Source organism: Mus musculus, chromosome 5 (assembly GCF_000001635.26).
Source record: "Mus musculus strain C57BL/6J chromosome 5, GRCm38.p6 C57BL/6J".
In the NCBI taxonomy this organism is placed as follows: Eukaryota; Metazoa; Chordata; class Mammalia; order Rodentia; family Muridae; genus Mus; species Mus musculus.
The window spans coordinates 104,080,172-104,098,939 of NC_000071.6; the positions used below are offsets into that span (position 1 = coordinate 104,080,172).

Consider the following 18,768-nt stretch of genomic DNA (forward strand, 5'->3'; position numbering starts at 1 on the left):
TTTGATACGGAGCTCTCCTGCAGCCCTTCATTCTGGGGGTGACGCCTCATTCCCCTTTCAGAGCCTCTTCTCCACTGTCTGCAATCTACACTCTGTAACTCCTCTCCCTGATAACGCATCAAGTTTCTTCGGCATTAATAATCCTTGTCCTTAGTTTCAATTGCTTCCCATATGCCCAGATCCCTCTCTTTCTCTTGCTGGGGATAAACGCAGGGCCATGCTCATGAGAGGTAAGAATTCTACCACTGAATTCTAGCCACAACTCCCCAAGTGTATATTTCAATTTCTAAACTCTTGCTTGAAACCCAGACTCAATGTTGAGCTATGGACTGTATTTGTCTTGCAAGTCATTTAAATTTCACCATGTCTAAATGGAATTTGCCACTGTCCCAAATTTACTCCTGGCCTTCTGTTTCCTACCTCAGAGCAAAGTGCCTCCAGCTATCTTGCTGGGCCCAAGGCAGGAATGGGAATACTGCAGCCATTCTCAGGATTCTCTCAGTCGTCTGCTTCCTGCCTCTGTTTCCCACCAGCCTTTACCTCCTTATATCCCAAGGCTGCACAGGCTGGGTATGTGTCTGTTTTCACGACTTTTTGACCATATTGCTTTCTTCCCCACAATCACTTCTGAGTCAGGTTTTTATCAACTCCTGGTTTTACCACAAGATTCTCAACTGTTCTTTATTCTCTCTGCAATGCAACCACAGGACTCTCCTTTTTGGTGATGCCCGTCTTTAAAGGGCTTAGGAGACTATGTGGTCTGGCTTATTGCCCTAGTAGTTTCCTTTGGAAGTTTTCCCCTATGAATCATGGGAAGAGATGTCCATAGGTGGAGTATTGGTTGGGTTTTTTTGTCAACTCGACATAGGCTGGAGTCACTCGGGAAGAGGGAGCATCCGTTGAGAAAATGTTCCCACCTGATTGACCTGCAGACTAGCCCGAGGAGACAATCATATTCTTGATTGATGACTGTTGTGGAAGGACCCAGTCCACTGTGAGTGGGGCTGCCCTCCCAGCAGGTGGTCCTGGATTCTGGAGAGCAAGCCAGAAAGCAGCATCCTCCATGGCCTCTGTGTCAGCTGCTGCCTTCAGGCTCCTGTCCTGTTTGACTTCCCTTGAGATCATGTGAGTTGTAAGATGGAAGGAGCCCTTGTCTCCCCTTGTTGCTGGTCATGCTGTAGAAACCCTAACTAAGACATGGTACATCACCAGTGCTAAATAAATGGAGATCCTCCCACAACTTTTCTGAACTTCATTTTTACAGCTAAAGATGAGACCGACTTAGAGGAGGTGGTGTGTCCTGATGCACATAGCTGGCTAATGGCGAAGCTGTGCTATTTGAGCATGGCTTATTTAGATCACAGGCAGCTGAAATTCAGGAAAATGCTGGCTAAATCTTATCTTCTCCTTCTGTGCTCTTGCTAGCTTCCACAGGGAGGACAGTACAGTTATAATGAGATGCCATTCTCTCTCCGTCCCGCCCTGCTGTATCCCAACTCGATAACTTGTTTACTTATTCTAATGGAACATTTAATGCCTGCCTTATTGACTCGGTATGTGATAATCTTCTCCTGACTTCAAAATAGCATCACGCCAGCCTGACCACAGTGACAAACAAGACAATTAGTAGTTTTGCAAGTCACTGGGCTCTGACCTCTCTCGCTCCTCCCAGACAACCTCCCACTGCAGTGCCCGGAGAGGATGACATGTGGAAGAACTTGCAGACAGTTTTTGCAATGGATTCAGAGAAGCAAAACCCCTTCCCTTAGGTAAATGGCCTTTATGCAAATTTGCCTTTTTTTTTTTTTTAAATCAGGTCTTTAAAATCCCAAGTCCTGTAAGAAGATTTATACAAAAATGTCCTGGCTCAGCTTAGCTCTTCATGCCAATGTGCATTGTCTCTTCAGCAAAGAGTTGAGCAGACAGACTTAACCATTTGAAGGAATATATTTGAATATATAAATATTCTCCCTGAAGTAGATATATTTGAGTATATAAATATTCTATTTGAAGAATAGGTGTTAGAAAGGAAAGTGATATTTTTGCTTCAATCTGAGTTTAATAAGCTATTAGAAATATTACTTTCTTTTTTATCCTATTTTTTTTCTTTTTTGGGGGGATGGGCTTATGGCTTTTGCCTTTTTTTTATTGGATATTTTCTTTATTTACATTTCAAATGTTATCCCCTTTCCTGCCCTCCCAACCTTTTTTTTTTAAAGATTTTATTTAGTTTATGTATCTGAATACACTGTAGTTGTCTTCAGACACACCAGAAGAGGGCATTGGATCCCATTCAGGTGGTTGTGAGCCACCATGTGGTTGCTGGTTTTTGAACTTAGGACTTCTGGAAGAGCAGTCAGTGCTCTTAACCGCTGAGTCAACTCTCCAGCCTGAAATATTAATTTCTTATCAGTACTAACAAGGTCCAGTTTCCAAAATGGTTCTGATGATCCCTCATGGCCCATATTTCCCCACATGAGAGCAGGGTTGACCTGTGTGATTGACAGAACATGGCTGGATGACATGGACCTCAACTCCAGGTCACTAAGGGAGAAACCATGTTCCATGCTGCTGGTGGCTACCACATGGTAGGGTCCTGAAGTCAGGGGTAGACAGCCCAGCAAATTACCTTAGAAGCTGATCCTGCAGATATCCACTGCACAAGCTCACAGTCTGATCACATGACCCTAAGCCAGCCGGGTCCAAGCCAGTGACTTCCAGACTCCTGACCCTGGCAGGAGGTTAGGCTGCTAATCTGGGGATGATCTGTCATGTATTATATTGGGGTGCTCACAGAAACAGGCTCATCACCATGTTTATTCAGAGAGGACTGTTTATAGCTGTAGGATCTTACAGCAGCTGAGCTATAAACAACTCAGTTCCCATACTATCGGGTCTCGCTTTTAGGGTGAAAGTCACACAGGTAACCCCTTCAAGGGAAATTCTGACCTTTGATGACTTTGCTTTTTTTACTGCTTGAATGTGTACTCATCCCTATGTGTTTTTAAATGTATCCATAAAGCATCTCTGTGCGTGTGCGTGGGTGGGGGGGGGGTACAGACATGCACAGGCGTTCATGGAGGCCGGAAGACAACCTCAGTGTTGTTACTCATTTTTCTAGCTGTTGTTATTGTTGTTGTTTTGAGAGAAGGCTTTTTGATGCAGCCCTGGCTGGCCTGGAACTCACTATGTAGACCAGGCTGGTCTGGAATCACAGAAATCTACCTACCTCTGCCTCCTGAGTTCTGGGATTAAAGGCCTATACACACACACACACACACACACACAGAGGCACACACACAGATACACACACATACATACACACACACAGGCACACACACAGAGGCACACACAGATACACACAGATACACACACACATACACACACACACACAGAGCAAATATTATTTTGTCTTTTATGAGTATGCATCTGTGTGCTCCTGAGTGCAGATGTGTGCATCACATGTATTCAGGGGCCTTTAGAGGTCAGAACTATCAAGTCCCTAAGAACTGCATCTGCAGGCAGTTGTGAACCTCTACTTACTGCTGGGAGTTGAGCTGGGTCCTCTTCTAGAGCAGCAAGTACTCTGAACCACTGAGCTGTCTCTCCAGTCCCTTTACCCATCTTGAGATGTGGCCCCTCTATGGTCTGGAACTTTGTAAGGAGACTAGACTTGCTATCTAGGAAGCTGCAGAGACCCTGTCAGCACTATGATGATAAATCCTTGCCAACATGCCTGGAGTTCTTACACGGGTGCTGGGGACCGAACTCAGGTCTTCATGCTCACATGACAAATAGTCTATCGAAGAAACCGTCTTCTTGGTCCAACAATTTTTCTCTCTGTCTCTGTCTGTTTGTATGTCCCCCTTTCTCTCAGATGTTCATGTTGATTACATTCTATGAACAGTTTCAATGCACACTGTTGGGGCATATCTCATAATTGGTTACTAATAGTATTTTGACTCATGAAAGTCAAATCTTCAGAAAAGGAAAGGAAGTAGATTAAGATACAACACAGTACAATAGTGTGTAAATCTAAATTTGCTATTGTAAGAGTAATAAAAACCATCTTTGCTTTCACCTGTTACTGAAGATACAGCTATCAGCCAATCACGGAGTAATACCTAGGTAGTGCTTGTGATGTGAGATTCTGTGTTGAGTTGGTGGATTCTGAGTTCCAAGGTGTCACAGACACTTCGCCCTGTCAGAAGCTTGCTCTTTTATCCCCGAGTGACTTTGAAAGGTTTGACCTGTCCTCAAGCTAATGAAGATGTAAAGTCTTTCCTTCTGAGATTCAGCACAGATCTCTGGCTTTGAGTGGCTTTCTCAGGCTTAACCGCTGACTTCCCAGTGGATGCTCATTCTCGCTGTGCACCAAGGCAGTGAGAAATGGCCTTGAGGTGGTGGCAGCTTGACCTAGCTCAGTAGGTAACATGCCTGCTTTGCAAGGATGGAGACCTGAGTTTGGTATCCAGAACCCACATTAAAAAGCCGATGTGGTAGTGCCTGCTTGTGATACCAGCAGTAGGAAGAAAATGGACTTACTGGCCAGCTATTCTAGGCCTATGAAAGACTTGGCCTAAACAAAAACAAAAAAACAAACAAACAAAAACAGAAAAAAGTACATAGCACCCGAGGAAAGACAACTGAGGTTGTTTTCTGCCTCTGTGCGCATGTATACACATATGCATGTCCAAACGTGAACACATGCACACACTCACTCATGCACACACACACACACACACACACACACACACACACACACACAGAGGATCTTGCTGTTAGGCCACAGGACACAGTGTTCATCTGAAGACATTGTTCTTTGGTAATGAACTTACCCTCTTTAATTCCAAAGCAGTGGCCCCATTCCTTCAAGGTGATGTGCTTATCCTTGTTGGGGTCACACTCCTCAAAGAAGCGAGTTATGCAGTGTTCCATGGGCACCAGGGAAGCTCGCAGAGGAGCAAGTTCAGAGTGTGTCAAGATCCTGCAAGAGGACGGCGACAGTCAGCGAATTGCCTGGCTTGTACTTGAAGGCTTAAGTCTCGATCACCAAGGAGATTCCCTTCTACAAAGTCACTGTGTGGGCCAACCGAAAAGCTGCAGGCAAGAACAGGTTACGGTGCCCGAGGCTCACCCCTTCACTGGGAACCCTCCAATCCCAGTCTCTGAATGTGCAGCCAGAGGTGTGCTTGTGAGAGCTGCCTCTCACTTCCTGGCTACCTGGATTGTACTCGAAGTGGCACTTGGCCCAAGTTGGGCCGATAGATTGATTGCCTTGGGGATTTAGTTCAAGAGTTGAGAACTGAAGGCATTTTTGTGGGGAAGCACAGATTTTATAAGGAAACTCACTATCGCGATTCGGGAGCTGGGCTGTTGCCACGTCCAATTATTTTCTAAGTGATTTTTTAATTAGATTCCTAACACGATGGTTTATATTTAGTATTCGAAAATGAAGCTGGACATGTTCCCAACTGGGTCTCAATTCCGTTTCACAGAGATATCATTACACCAGAAAATGTAAAGGGTTTCTACCTGTCTGCAGGATGCTGGTCCAGTTCATTAAACTGCCAGTGCACAGGATACACATACATGTGGTAGTTTTTCTTAAAGTCCCTCAAGAGAAGTTCAATGGGATGGTCTCCAGCCAAGAGTCTCTTCTCATCCAGGTAAATTTTTTTGACCTGAAATTAAGAAGGGAAAAGTTGGTCAGCTACCAGGTGACTGTCACGTGTCACTCTTACTTGAAAGGGAACAGACAGAGGGAAACCTGCCCAGGGCATGAAGCCTGGTTCAAATAAATTAGATTCTAATCAATATAGCCAGCCAGCCAGCCAGCCTGCCTGTCTTTATCTTTATTTTTGTTTTAGAATATCTCATCAGAATAAAATTCTAGTTTATTGCCAGACATTGTGTATACACAAACATATTTTTTATAGTGATCCATCCCTTTGCCTTGAATGTAAACATCTTAAGGTGGAAATTTTGTGTGTCTGTTGCTGTATCTTCAGAACTTAGGTCAATTCTGGCATCTAGGATGTATTCAATAACTACCTGATGAGTGAATCTTCTCTTGAAACTTCTGGAATCAAAGTACTGTGCTTTTAAACCTTAACATGCTGCTGACATTGTGAGCAATTAATTCTCCTTATGGAAGAATTCATGGCTGGTCTATGAGGGCAGAAATGTTAGATTTAAACCTGTTGAGACTTGGAAAACAATGTCCTCCAAAGGCCCATGACTAAACCTCCAAGGACACTCAGCCCAGGGCACTCATGGAGGTGGTGGGACTGTTCAGAGATAGTGCCTAGTTGGAAGTTTCCTGGTCATATGGGGCCCACCCTTGAACGGGATATGGGGAGCCCAGCACCTCTTTTTTGTTTTACTCCTTGGTTCACCATGAAGTGAATACATGTTCCCAGCCACTGGATACCAGCTCCTCACAGGCCCAAAGCAACACAGTCGCTCTCAGTCACAAACTTAAACTCCCGAAACAGTGAGCCAAGAGACTTTTCTTCTTTCTATTAAGTTGTGCAATTTCTAGTATTTGTTCCGGTCATGGAAAGACTGATAAATGCTGAATTTGTTTACTTTGCTCCATCACAGCTTTCTGTAAACACAGTTAAAGGGACATTTTCCAGGCCATTGCCCTTGAGTAGAAGGTGGGCGGTTTGGCCATGTCAGGAAGGCTGTGACGTGGAAGGTGACCGCTGCACAATGTTAACGTGGGTAGGCTAACCATACGCAGAAAAGCAGAGAAGGCTTTCTCTGCCAAGCAGTGCTCCTACCACGCCCTTCCCCACCCAGGTCCTGAGGAGACGCACTTGGGCAGCAGACCCAGGTAGCTTACTTTGCTTCTTTGCTTTTCATTGAGATAGCCGCCATGTTTGGGATTTGGTTCATAAAGCTGCATGAGGATGTTTTTGAGCCAGTCTCTCATCCGCAGGGGAAACTGAGCCACTTCAAAGTCCGTACAAGCAGGAATAGCTGTGGTAAGCAGAAAACATGTGACCATACTTCAAATAACAAGTCACAGGAAGCTCCTTGCATGCTCCAAGTTGTTGGGTATTTTTTGTGCCTGGGTATCAGGATGTTTTAAGAGATCTCTACATAATTTTAACATGCTGCAAAGGACTGAGGACCACTGCTGTAGGATTGAAGAGCAGGAATTTAAGCTGGGCAGTGGTGACCCATGCCTTTAATCCCAGCACTTGGGAAGCAGAGGCAGGTGGATTTCTGAGTCCAAGGCCAGCTTGGTCTACAGAGTGAGTTTCAGGAGAGCCAGGGCTATACAGAGAAATCCTGACTTGAAAACTCAAACAAACAAACAAACAAACAAACAAAAGGACCAGGAATTTAGAGACATGGAGGCCACTCTGGTTGTTGTTGAGCCCCAGAAGATAACGTGGAGCTGAGCTCCGGTTCAGTAGCAAATCACGCTACATCTCTGCATTTAAAGAGGCCCATGCCCTGTTCCCAGACCACCCAAACCTGTACCAGCTGCCAAGAGGGTTCATTTCATCACTATCTCCCCGGGGCTCATCAATGTGGCTACTACCTCAACACAAGGCTTCAGAGTGTGTGGTGACAAGCTCAGAGAACACAGAGCAACATACCAGCCTCCATGGGCTTCTGCTTAGAATGTGCATAGAGGAATCTGTCCACATTAACAGACAAAGCAAGTCAGAGGCTAACATTTAACATCAAGTAACCCAACAGACTTAATCTTATGTGTGTGGAAACTGAGGAGAAGCAGAAACACTGAGTGGGCTGTCCTCGTGTGGAAGAGGCAGGGGAGCCAGACACAACTGAGAAAATCCGGGAAGATGGTATTCAGCAACTTCTGGAAGAATTTACTGCCATACATTTCTCGACAAAGGAGTTAAATCGGGAGGAAGAATTCAGAAAATCCCCATCTTCCATGTCTGTAAGTGCTTATTACAATGGTGCCTCTGAACTTGATGCGGTGGGGAGGTTTGGAATTGTCTAAGTTTCTTGAAAAAAACAAAAAACAAATAGTAAAACAAAACTATGCTTCCAACGTGGTCTTGTAGAATCAGAATCTCCTATGATCAGAACCTGGGAATGCCTGAGTCGGTCTTAATTTCAGTCTGCTCTCATAACTATATGAACTTTTTTTGTCAATACGTAGAATTCAGAGAGGCACAGACATCACCCCAAATCCACCCACAAGTGATGTTTGGCAGCAGTGGTCAGTGTCTCACATTTGCAAGCTCCGAAGTAATCCAGCTGCAGTTGGTGTCCCTTTTTGGTCCCCTCCAGCCTGCACTTGGTAGCAAACAGGTGACAGGAGCTGGCGTAGGTTTGGTTGTCAGTGCCACAAGCCTAGATAAGGAAAGCAAGGAGCGGTGATGGAACCAGATACTCACTGGAGAATGCTTACCTGGAACTCACAGAACACCTGGTAAATGTGCTGTGCCAAAGATGTGCTCTGGCAGAGTCTGTAAAAATAGCGAGTCTCCAATTTGGCACACATAAAAAAAAAAATCTACTAAGTTAAACTAATGGTGATAACTTAGCTCCTGATAGATCTCCATAGAACTGTAATTGTGAATGTCCCAAGGATAGAAGGAATTCAAAATTTCTCCTCCTCAAATGCTAGCGCCATCTTTTAAAATTAAAATATAAATATTTTATGTGCTTCGGGTATAATGCACACACTTTACTCTGTGTTTCATATGTATGCACAGAGATGCACATGCATGTATGGGTGTGGGGGGGGAGGCTTAGGCTGATGTTGGGAGAACCTTAGCTGAAGACGGGCGGGTCTTAGACTGCTGGTGGGCGGGTCTTAGACTGCTGGTGGGCGGGTCTTAGACTGCTGGTGGGCGGGTCTTAGACTGCTGGTGGGCGGGTCTTATACTGCTGGTGGGCGGATCTTATACTGCTGGTGGGCGGGTCTTAGAGTGCTAGTGGGCGGGTCTTAGACTGCTGGTGGGCAGGGCTTAGGCTGCTGGTGGGAGGGACATACGCTGATGGGGGAGAAGTTCTCTTTGATCTCTCCCCACCTTATTTGCTAAGGCAGACTCTCTCAGTTGAACGCAGAGCTCATCTATACCACTAGTCTTCCCAGTCAGCTTTTTCCAGTAAGTCCCATCTCTGCCTTCTAAGTGTCCCTGAGTTACCACTCCCACCTAGCAGTTATGTGGGTTCTGGGAATCCCACCTCCCATCCTTAGACCTACACGGAAGGCTTTCCCCACTGGGCCATCTCCTCGGCCCCACTCTTCATTTTTTATGGCACAGTTGAAGTACTTTGATTTCTGTGGTATCTGTTCCCTTTCAATATTGCTTCAAATTTTAAATAACTTGTGTCCCAACTCATAAAACAGATTCAATTGCAAACTATTTCTACTCGAGAAACTAGAGTTTTGGTGTATCTCGGGGACCATTTTTCAGAATACTTACCTGATCTAGGATTTTTGCAGGGGGACAAGTCTCTGGATCTTGGCAAACACAGTGAGGTTTCCCTTGTGGATCGGTTTTGCAAATGTGTCCCCTTTTACATTGGAAGTTCGTGCAAGAACCTAACAGGAAAGATTGGAAAGGGAACAGAGACACAGAGAAATTGTGTATTAAACACGCAGTCAAACAGACTGTTGGCATCATTGTAACAAAACAAGACAGGAAGTCAGATTCCAGAGAACAGGAGAGCAGGAAGATGCTGGGAACCACTTTAATTGATGTGCTAATCTGCAGATGGACTCTCTGGCATCAGACCTGTGCACAGGAGTTTAGACATCTTTTTACAACAGACTGGGTTGGAGCTGGAAGAGGGCCAGAGCTTTTCTTGGCTTGCCTGAGACCCTCAGAATCTCAGGTGTAGGAAACGAGGTGCAGAGAGGTCTGAAGATAAGCCAGGGAATTTAATTTACTGAGATTAAAGATGTTCATGGTTGGGAAGAATGGGTTTGAGAATAAGTAGCAGAATCAGTACTTCTCAGAGCTGAAAGTGGGGTGGGGTCTGGGGGTGGGGTGGGATATAGACCGCTTTGTATACAATCTCAACAGGTCTTTCAGTTTGTAAGCGTGATGACCCATAGTTTATCAAACATATATTAGAAATACCAACACTTTATGAACTATTTCCTTGGGGAGGCTGGGGACGTGGATTTCTGGGTCATAATGGAAGGGGTGCTAACCCAAATGGCAGACTCCATCCCTCCTGGACCAGCTGCAGCTCACACAGTGTCCACTCACCAGCACTGTGCTCCCTTGAGTTGCCCTCATCTGAAGGTTCAGCATTTGGTGAGCTCTCAGCTTTCTTGGCCTTTGAAAAGAGCAAGAGCAGAATTTCAGTGTTCTCAAGAGAGCAGTAATTTGTTTTCTCTCTTACTGTGTTCTGTGCATACCTCCATGGAGCCGTGCATACCTCTGCAGAAGTTGTGCCTAACACTACAGAGCTGTGTATACCTCCACAAAGCCCTGCATACCTCCACAGAGCCCTGCATGTTCAGATCTCAGTTGGGAAACCCCTGCAACTGCAGAGTGAGACAGTAACCCTTGGAGAGCAAGAGTCACCCCATGTGAGATAGGATCACCCCTTCAGAGTCGGGAGAGCGCTGTCTCCATGATATTATCTTGGGATTCTGTCCTGAGAATGGGGGGTCCATCAGTCACCTACATGGAGGTGTTTATAAAACTTTCTCAGCAGGTTTTGAGGTGTAAGACATTTTCTACCTTAGAATGGCAGGAGAGGTCTGAGGACTTGAGACTTCTTGCCACCCCAGACAGGGTCAGTTTCTATGGGGTGCTGCTAGGAAGTTGCCAGAAGGTCCAAGGTGATTAAACCACTAAAATCAAAGCAGAACCCTTTCTCCCTACTGTAACTTCTGCGTTTTCATCGGGGTGTGTGTTTGCGTAATAGTGCAGTACTTCTAATGTTTATGGTTAATTTTACAAATGTTGCTGTCTCTCTGAGTCAGTTGGGGGTTTTCTGAGAGACTCAGGGGCTCAGCGGGATCAGAGTGGCGCCTACTTTTGAGACAGCAGGCTCATTCTTCAGCTCTGTCAAAAATTCCAGCCAGCTCCAGGGACGGAGTTTTTGTGTGTTTTATTAATTAATTAATTAATTAATTTCGGAGACAGGGTTTATCTGAGTCCTGAAACCCACTCTGTACACGAGGCTGCCCTGAAACTCATTCTGTATCGCAGGCTGGCCTTGAACTCAGAGATCTGGCTGCCTCTGCCTCTGGAGTGCTGGGATCAAAGGCCTGCACAACCACCACCAGGCAGCTACAGGGATTTTTAATTCTACTGTCTGCATTTCTGCGCTCCCATAGCTGTAGACATCCACGTGGTCTGTTCAAAGGACAGGCTGGATGTGCTGGGGAGTTATGACCTCTCAGAAAGGGAGCAAGGCTCAGACAAAACAAGTGTGACAGCTCCCTCGCTCCCGAATGGAATAATGCTTAGAAGGGTTGTGTTTTGTTTTGTTTGTTATTTTATGAACTTAATGAGGGTCTCGTTGTTAGCTTCTTTTCCTTCCCTATGCAATGTTTAACATTTCTAGCTCTTTGTTTCTCATACTTCTCAAATAACTGTCACTCAAATTCAAGGTCACCTTCTAATGGGAGGCCACATAAAAACATGTTGTTTTCAGTCTAATGATGGAGGCAGGCAGAAAAAGATATAATTGTACAAGGTGAGAATCCATAATCTGAGTGCTTGAAATATGTAATTCTCCAAAATCCAACTACTGGTTGAGTGCTGACAGGTCACAGTTAAAAGAGACACATAAGCCGGGCGTGGTGGCGCACGCCTTTAATCCCAGCACTCAGGAGGCAGGGGCAGGCAGATTTCTGAGTTCGAGGCCAGCCTGGTCTACAAAGTGAGTTCCAGGACAGCCAGGGCTATACAGAAAAACCCTGTCTCAACCCCCCCCCCCCAAAAAAAGAGAGACACATAAAAATATCGTAAAAAATTACACATAAGTTATATACAACACATAGAGAGAGTGTGTAAAATGAAAAAATTTTGTGCTTAAACTTGGACTCTATTTTCCAGATATCTCGTTATGTACATGCAATCTCCAAATTTAAAAAAAAAACCAATCACAATGCTTTTGTTCTCAGTCACGTCAGATGAGGATGCTCACCCTGCCCTGTATTTTAGTAAGTCCTGCTATAAACACGCACACCAGGGTGCGGGGATGTGGGTAGCACAGCTAAGACTATTCTCGCTCACCTCTTGGTTGTCTGCAGCCTCCCTCCGGTTCTCACTCTCGCCAGTCGTTGTCTCCTCGCCGCCGCCATATTTGAGGTAATAGGAGAGGGAATGCATCCTTTCGGCCTCTAGGAATTCCTGGCTGGGGATGAAGTAGTCATCGCCTGCACCATGCTTAGAGTCATCCCCGCCCCCGTTATCACCAGCTCCTCCGTGACTCCTAGGCACCACGGCAGCATCGGTAGGTTCTGTGGAAACGGCCTTCTCATCAGTGTCCTTCTGGTTGCCAATAGCTTCAAGGCCAGCTTTCCCTTCTTGGTCCTGCTGCTCTGTATGTGGAATGTGTTCCTTGCTGCCTGCAGCCTTGTCCTCTCCTTCTGCCTCAGAGTCACTCTCCTGCCCTTGGTTTCCTTGCTCAGATTGATGCTTCTCTGTCTTGCTTATCTGAGTGGGCTGACTGGACTCTTCTAAGGTGTCATCAGATTGCTCTCTGTTTCCTTCCCACTTGCTGGTAGGCTGCTCCTCCAGAGGTTCTTTTCCCTCCTCTTGGTTATCACTGGGGGCACCAATGTCTTCCGGCTCTTCCTCTTCTTCCTCTTCTTCGTCCTCTTCTTCTTCCTCTTCTTCATTGGGAATGTCTGGATCTTGTGTCTGGCTTTCTTCAGCCTTTAAGTCTTGGGTTTGCTTGCTGCTTTCATTCGGTTGCTGGTGTGAGTCACTTACAGGTTGCTCCTGACTCTCCTTTCCCTTTGTGATGTTTGCGCGTTGGTTAGGATCCACATAGGAAGTGGACACGGTCGCGGGGAAATCGCCGTTCTCCGGGAGACTTTTCTGTTGAGGCTCACTTGTACCTTCTTGTAGATCCAGTGTTAGTGTTCCTTCCGTTGGATCTACACTTAAATCCCCATCTCCATCCTCCTCATCCTTCAGGTCCACCTCGAAGCTGTAGGTTTTGTCCTGCTCTGTTGACTGTTCATGAGTTTCCTCTTCTGAATTAAGTGCTGAAGGTTTTTCAGCCTTAAACAAAACAAATGACATGGTATTCTTATTTATCTCTACAAAGCTACCATTAAACATTCTTCCTGGGCTGGAGAGATGGCTCAGAAGTTAAGAGCACTGACTGCTCTTCCAAAGGTCCTGAGTTTAATTCCCAGCAACCACATGGTGGCTCACAACCATCCGTAATGGGATCTGATGCTCTCTTCTAGTGTGTCTGAAGACAGCTACAGTGTACTCATGTAAATAAAATAAATCTTAAAAAAAATTCTTCCTTCTGTTTCTTCAGACATTATCATGTGAACATATTTATGTTGTTCTTTCCATTCTAGAGCACAGGGTTAGCCTGAATTTGAATTTTGTAAAAGGAAATGGTTGTAGAGCACTTCACTGCAGCAAGTACACTATTAGTCACCATAACTTCTAGTGTTTACAGAGAATTTGTGTGATTATCGTACTTACAAAATGAAACTTAGAAATGAATATTGTTAGCATTCTTTTTTTGTTTGGTTTTTTTTTGTTTGTTTGTTTGTTTTTGAGGCAGGGTTTCTCTGTGTAGCCCTGGCTGTCCTGGAACTCACTCTGTAGACCAGGCTGGCCTAGAACTCAGAAATCTGCCTGCCCCTGCCTCCCAAATGCTGGGATTAAAGGTGTTTGCCACCACTGCCCGGCTATTGCTAGCATTCTGTCTAAACTCCACCCCACAGTTACCTGGCAACAGCCAGGTAGGCCTGACCCACTGTAAAAGGGACTGCTTGCCCCCCCCCTTACTCTTGCTTCTCTCTTGCCCTCTTGGGCTCTTCCATTCCCCCTCTCTCCACGTGGTCATGGCCAGCCTCTACTTCTCTTTGCTTCTCTTCGCTTCTCTTCGCTTCTCTTTGCTTCTCTTGGCCTCTCTCTCTCTCTCTCTCTCTCTCTCTCTCTCTCTCTCTTTCTCTCTCTCTCTCTCTCTCCCTTTCTCTGCCTCTACTACCCTCTTAACTCCCCTCCCCATTCCCTGAAAAACCTCTATTCTATACTATACCGCTTGTGGCTGGTTCCTCAGGGGGAAGGGATGCCTTGGCATGGCCCCCTGAGATAGCCCCTTCCCCACACCTCTCTACACTCCCATAGAACATATCCCTTATATTGCTTTATCTTTTCTACACTTGATCTTAACCAAAAGGCCGAGAAGCAATTTATCTTTTCATAAACACATCAAATATATTACCCTTGTAAGGATGCTTTGATACTGAATTCTCAGGGAAAATGATAAACGATGGCATTAATGTAACGATTATTTTTACCTTGTCACTGGGATGGTTTTCTATGTCTGCTGTAGCTTCAACCCCGGCAATGGGGACTGTAGCGTCTTCCGGTGTCACCAGTGTTGCAGTAGTTGGGTTGGAGTGGTCAGAGAGAAACCTTGTACTTGTCTGAAAAAGTGAAGACTTTATGTTGCTAATATATAGAAGCCAACTGAAAAAAAATCTGAGTTCTTGCTATTATCACCAGCACTGGGATCTATCTTCACTGATAACACTAATGAATGGTATTCTCTAGAATTTCCTAGGCTACAAGCAAATGTCTGAAATATACTAAAAGATTATAGTCAAGTTTATGAAAGGTTTTATATTTATATATATATATACATATCTTTCATAAATATATGTGTATTTATGAAATACATGTATATACATATATACATATGTATATATATACATACATATACATACATACACACATACATACATACAAAGACTGGCTGAAAACATTTCAACAATGATCATTCTTGAGTTTTTGGAATTTTCAAACATTGACAAAAACAGATTTTATAACCTTGAAGAATAAGAAAAACAAAATTAACCTTGGGATATAGCACTGTCCAGTCCCTTGCCTGCTTTTAAGTTCTCACAGATAATTAGCAGAAAAGATTATACAATTTTTGCTAAATGCTTATTTATTTTCTGGTCCCCACTGGTTTCAACATGCATCAGGACATCTTTGACTAAAAAGCGGTTTAATTTAGAACTAACTCAAAGATTTCAGGGCATGGAGCCTGGTAGGTAACAGCAGCCGTGGAGTCTGGCTGCAAAGAGCAATGGCTTCCCTCAAGATTGCAAGGAAGAGATGGGCAGTGATGCACTGTGTCTCAGGGAAGCTGAGGAACTAGATTTGGAGGGAAGTCTCCCTTCAAGTGGTGACTGCTTGTTAGGCTCTGTTGGGGCTTGACAAGTGGCTGGCTTGCGTCACCACTGGCAAGGTGAGCAGAAACACAGAGTGAGCGTGTAAACTATTTTGTAAAGTTCAAGGAGTTAGAATGACTCTCCCTGACAATAGTGACGTTGACGCATGCGCTATCCGTGTCCGAGGCAGCTATCTGAGGGCTGACCGTGGGCTATGAAGTGAGCAGAGTGGGTGCAGAATCTGTGAGGATCTGGCTGCTGTTTTGCATCCCACCAGCTTCTCAGCTGGGAGGATTAACACTGAAAATGTTTTGAAAGAAGCTAAGGGAAGAGGGGAAGGAGAAAGAATGGGACTATTTTGGTAACCCCCCCCCCATCCTTGAGTGTCCTGGGAGACAGTAGAGGTAGGGGAGACCCGCGTTATCTCCTGAACCTCCAAGTTCCTCCTAGCCCCAAGAAGTTCACACTAGAACAGCAGGCAGCTCATTTCTTCCAGAAGTTTCTGCTGATTGAAATCTATTTCATTATCATGGTCACGCCTGTATTTATTCCTCACAGCCTCTTGAGAGTCTGCTTGGAATCTTCCTGTCATGCAGAAACTACGAGTTGCTGAAGAATTAATTCAAGCAGAGCTGGAAAACACTACAGGATTTTAAACTGGCGGGTCTTGTGAAGTTACTTAGCTTTTAAGCATCTGGCTGAGTCTGCTTATAATAAATTGTCCCAGAAAGGAAACATCTGGCTTGTGTCTATGTGTGGGCGTGTCACCAAACATTTGGTTCAAAGACTCTGGGTGCCTGTTTACAAAGCTGAATCTGTGACCACTCCAAAAGGAGAACATATTTTCGGGAGAAAAACGATGTTTCTGTGGGAACTGTTCTATGTTAGTTTGTCCCGTATTTCTAATTTCAGAGTACAGTGTGTAAACTCAACGGGACTGCTCCACATGAGTTAGGCATGGTTCTTAGCGTCTGTCATAAATTCTTTGTTTCCGTGAACTGCTTGATCAAGGTGATAGAGCTTGGTTTTGCTGATTCAGCTGTCAGAAACCGGCTCCCATTCATCTAAAACGCAAGGACAGAATTTTAGACCAGAGAAAAGGGGACAGTTGCTTGTCTATTTAGAGGAGGTTGGTCCTTCCAATGGGTGAAGGAAAACAGACGGCACAAATGAAAGATGACACAGGCCATCTGTGGGACACCAATAATGATCACAGGATCTGTCTTAAGAGGAAACCTCCCTACAGTGCTCAGGCTGAGACATGGTCCCAAGAGTATGACTTAAGTGTAGCGCCTTTATCACTTGTAGATGGTGGCGGGGTGAGTGTGCCTGACCGGGAAGCACAGATGCTCTAGTCATGCCTACTTCGAGCACACTTTCTTGGACAGCCCAGAGATGAGATAGCAGCCACTCTATGATTACCACCATAACATTTATAGTCCTACCACATTGTTTTCATTATTATAGATTATCAGGAGAGAGTCTTAATCTGAGAAATCAGAGAGCATGCATTTGATCTTGGAGAAAATACTGGAGGAGAATGATTACATAACACATGTTAAATACTTTGTTTTTCTACAGATCTGTAAGTTATTTCTCCCTGGCGGCCTGGAGAGATGGCTCAGTGGTTAAGAGCACTGACTGCTCTTCCGGAGGTCCTGAGTTCAATTCCCAGCAACTACATGGTGGCTCACAACCATCCGTAATGAGATCTGATGCCCTCTTTCTGTGTGTCTGAAGACAGCTACAGTGTACTCACATACAACAATAAATATATCTTTAAAAAAATATATTTCTCCCTGGCTGTTTGTTTGGGGTGCACTGTGTCTAATAAGATGATAGACAGCATTTTGTGCTGTATATTTATTTTACCTTATTGTTTGAAAAAATACTTTTAATATATATTTTTTTAAAAGTATAAGTAATTATATATATATATATATATATATATATATATATATATATATATATACCACTTGCACTTTGGGCAATAAAGAATGTAATTTGGAAGAATCCAAAGCCACCCTAAAAGAACTATTTATTTTGTGTGGGGGGGTGTCTTTGTTTGGGACTGGGTCTTTCTAGGCTTGCTTGGAACTTGAGATGGACTCCTGTGTCAGCATCTGAAGGACAATGCTCCCAAACGCAGACAGAAGAGGGAGGGCTGTACCACAGAAGAAAGGACATTTACCGGGATTGCCACAGCGGTTCCCAAGGCGCACAGGAGGAGAAGCACAGCCTTCATGCTGGCTAGATCTGCAAATCAAGAAGACAGCATCAGTGACCACGGAGGCTTCCTTCAGGAAGGTTCCTAGATAATTTCACAAGGACTAGCGTTGGACACTGTCCACTCTCCAGGTGACTACACTCTAGTAGCCTCATGCATAGGAGTAGGCAGAGTTATTTCAGTTCTTACTTCATTTTTTTTTCATATAAAAACTGATCCTTTATGTTTCCATGTACAATGAGAAAATGGAGACACCCTCCCCCCCAGCTCAGCTCCAACTGTAGTGTTTTTATTAGGAAACCGATGGCATCCCTACATATTTCATAACCTCCAGACAATCTTTTCTCTGAAATATATTTTGGCTATTTTCCCGGGGGAAGGGGATACCCAAGAGGAAGAAGAAGGTGTGGAAATGATGTAAATATAGTACTCACATGTAAAATTCTCAGAGAATAAGAATTTAAATAACAATGTTTCATTTATGGAATCAAGAGCAAAAACAAGATAAATTTAGAGTAAATACTAAATTTAGAGGGGACACAGAGGATATATCTGTGACTGATGATAGTTCAAAAATCCTTGATTGTCTCAGTAAGTGCTAATTGTAAAGAATCATTGAAAACGGCAGTATCCTTTTTCTTTATTTCAAAATGTAATGTTTAATATGATGTAAAAACTATTGAAGATGACACACTACCAGTAAGCCATTGTAAATGCTTGTCTAATATTAAAAAAACGGGAGATGGTTCCTGTGTGTTCCTTGTTCTTAAGATAAGTCACTGGACGTGCTGACTCGCCAAGGGCACTGGGTTTATCTCACATTGAGGGGAACAATTTCATGGTCTGTGGGTTCTAATTTGGATGTGCTGATTTGTATAGAGAGGCCCACGACCATACTAGGGAATTCGAGATGCTCTGAAAACAACTGCCAGCCTGAGGACTCAGGAGGCTTAATTTGCTGATGCTTGCAGAGTCCTTTGAAGATGAAAACCATGATGTCCTTGCTCAGTACGATGAATACCATTTATTCTGGGATAAGTGTAAAAATCCTTTATTTTGAGGCATTCAGACTTGGTGTGCTCTTTCTACAAATGCAGGCTTTGTTTTCAGAAAGACCCAGATGAAACTCTAGATGAAAGATGCAGAGAGAGACAAGATTTTTGCGTGTGTGGAGTTATATTTGATGACTCAATTT

At 44.3% G+C, this 18,768-nt stretch overlaps 1 protein-coding gene across 3 annotated transcripts in view; it reads right to left on the reverse strand.

Moving 5' to 3' along the window:
* The window catches only part of Sparcl1 (SPARC-like 1), a 34,981-nt gene that overhangs the window by 1,064 nt on the left and 15,149 nt on the right, over positions 1-18,768 (reverse strand). For all 3 annotated transcript variants that reach the window (NM_010097.4, NM_001359016.1, NM_001359014.1), the window contains 9 exons: positions 17,538-17,602; positions 14,468-14,596; positions 12,207-13,202; positions 10,221-10,290; positions 9,429-9,547; positions 8,226-8,346; positions 6,851-6,987; positions 5,536-5,684; positions 4,839-4,987 (listed from right to left, as the gene is read on the reverse strand). In NM_010097.4, coding sequence (NP_034227.3) covers positions 4,839-4,987; positions 5,536-5,684; positions 6,851-6,987; positions 8,226-8,346; positions 9,429-9,547; positions 10,221-10,290; positions 12,207-13,202; positions 14,468-14,596; positions 17,538-17,591 — 1,924 coding nt within the window. In that variant the 5' untranslated portion in view covers positions 17,592-17,602. The remainder of the gene's footprint in view (positions 1-4,838; positions 4,988-5,535; positions 5,685-6,850; positions 6,988-8,225; positions 8,347-9,428; positions 9,548-10,220; positions 10,291-12,206; positions 13,203-14,467; positions 14,597-17,537; positions 17,603-18,768) is intronic.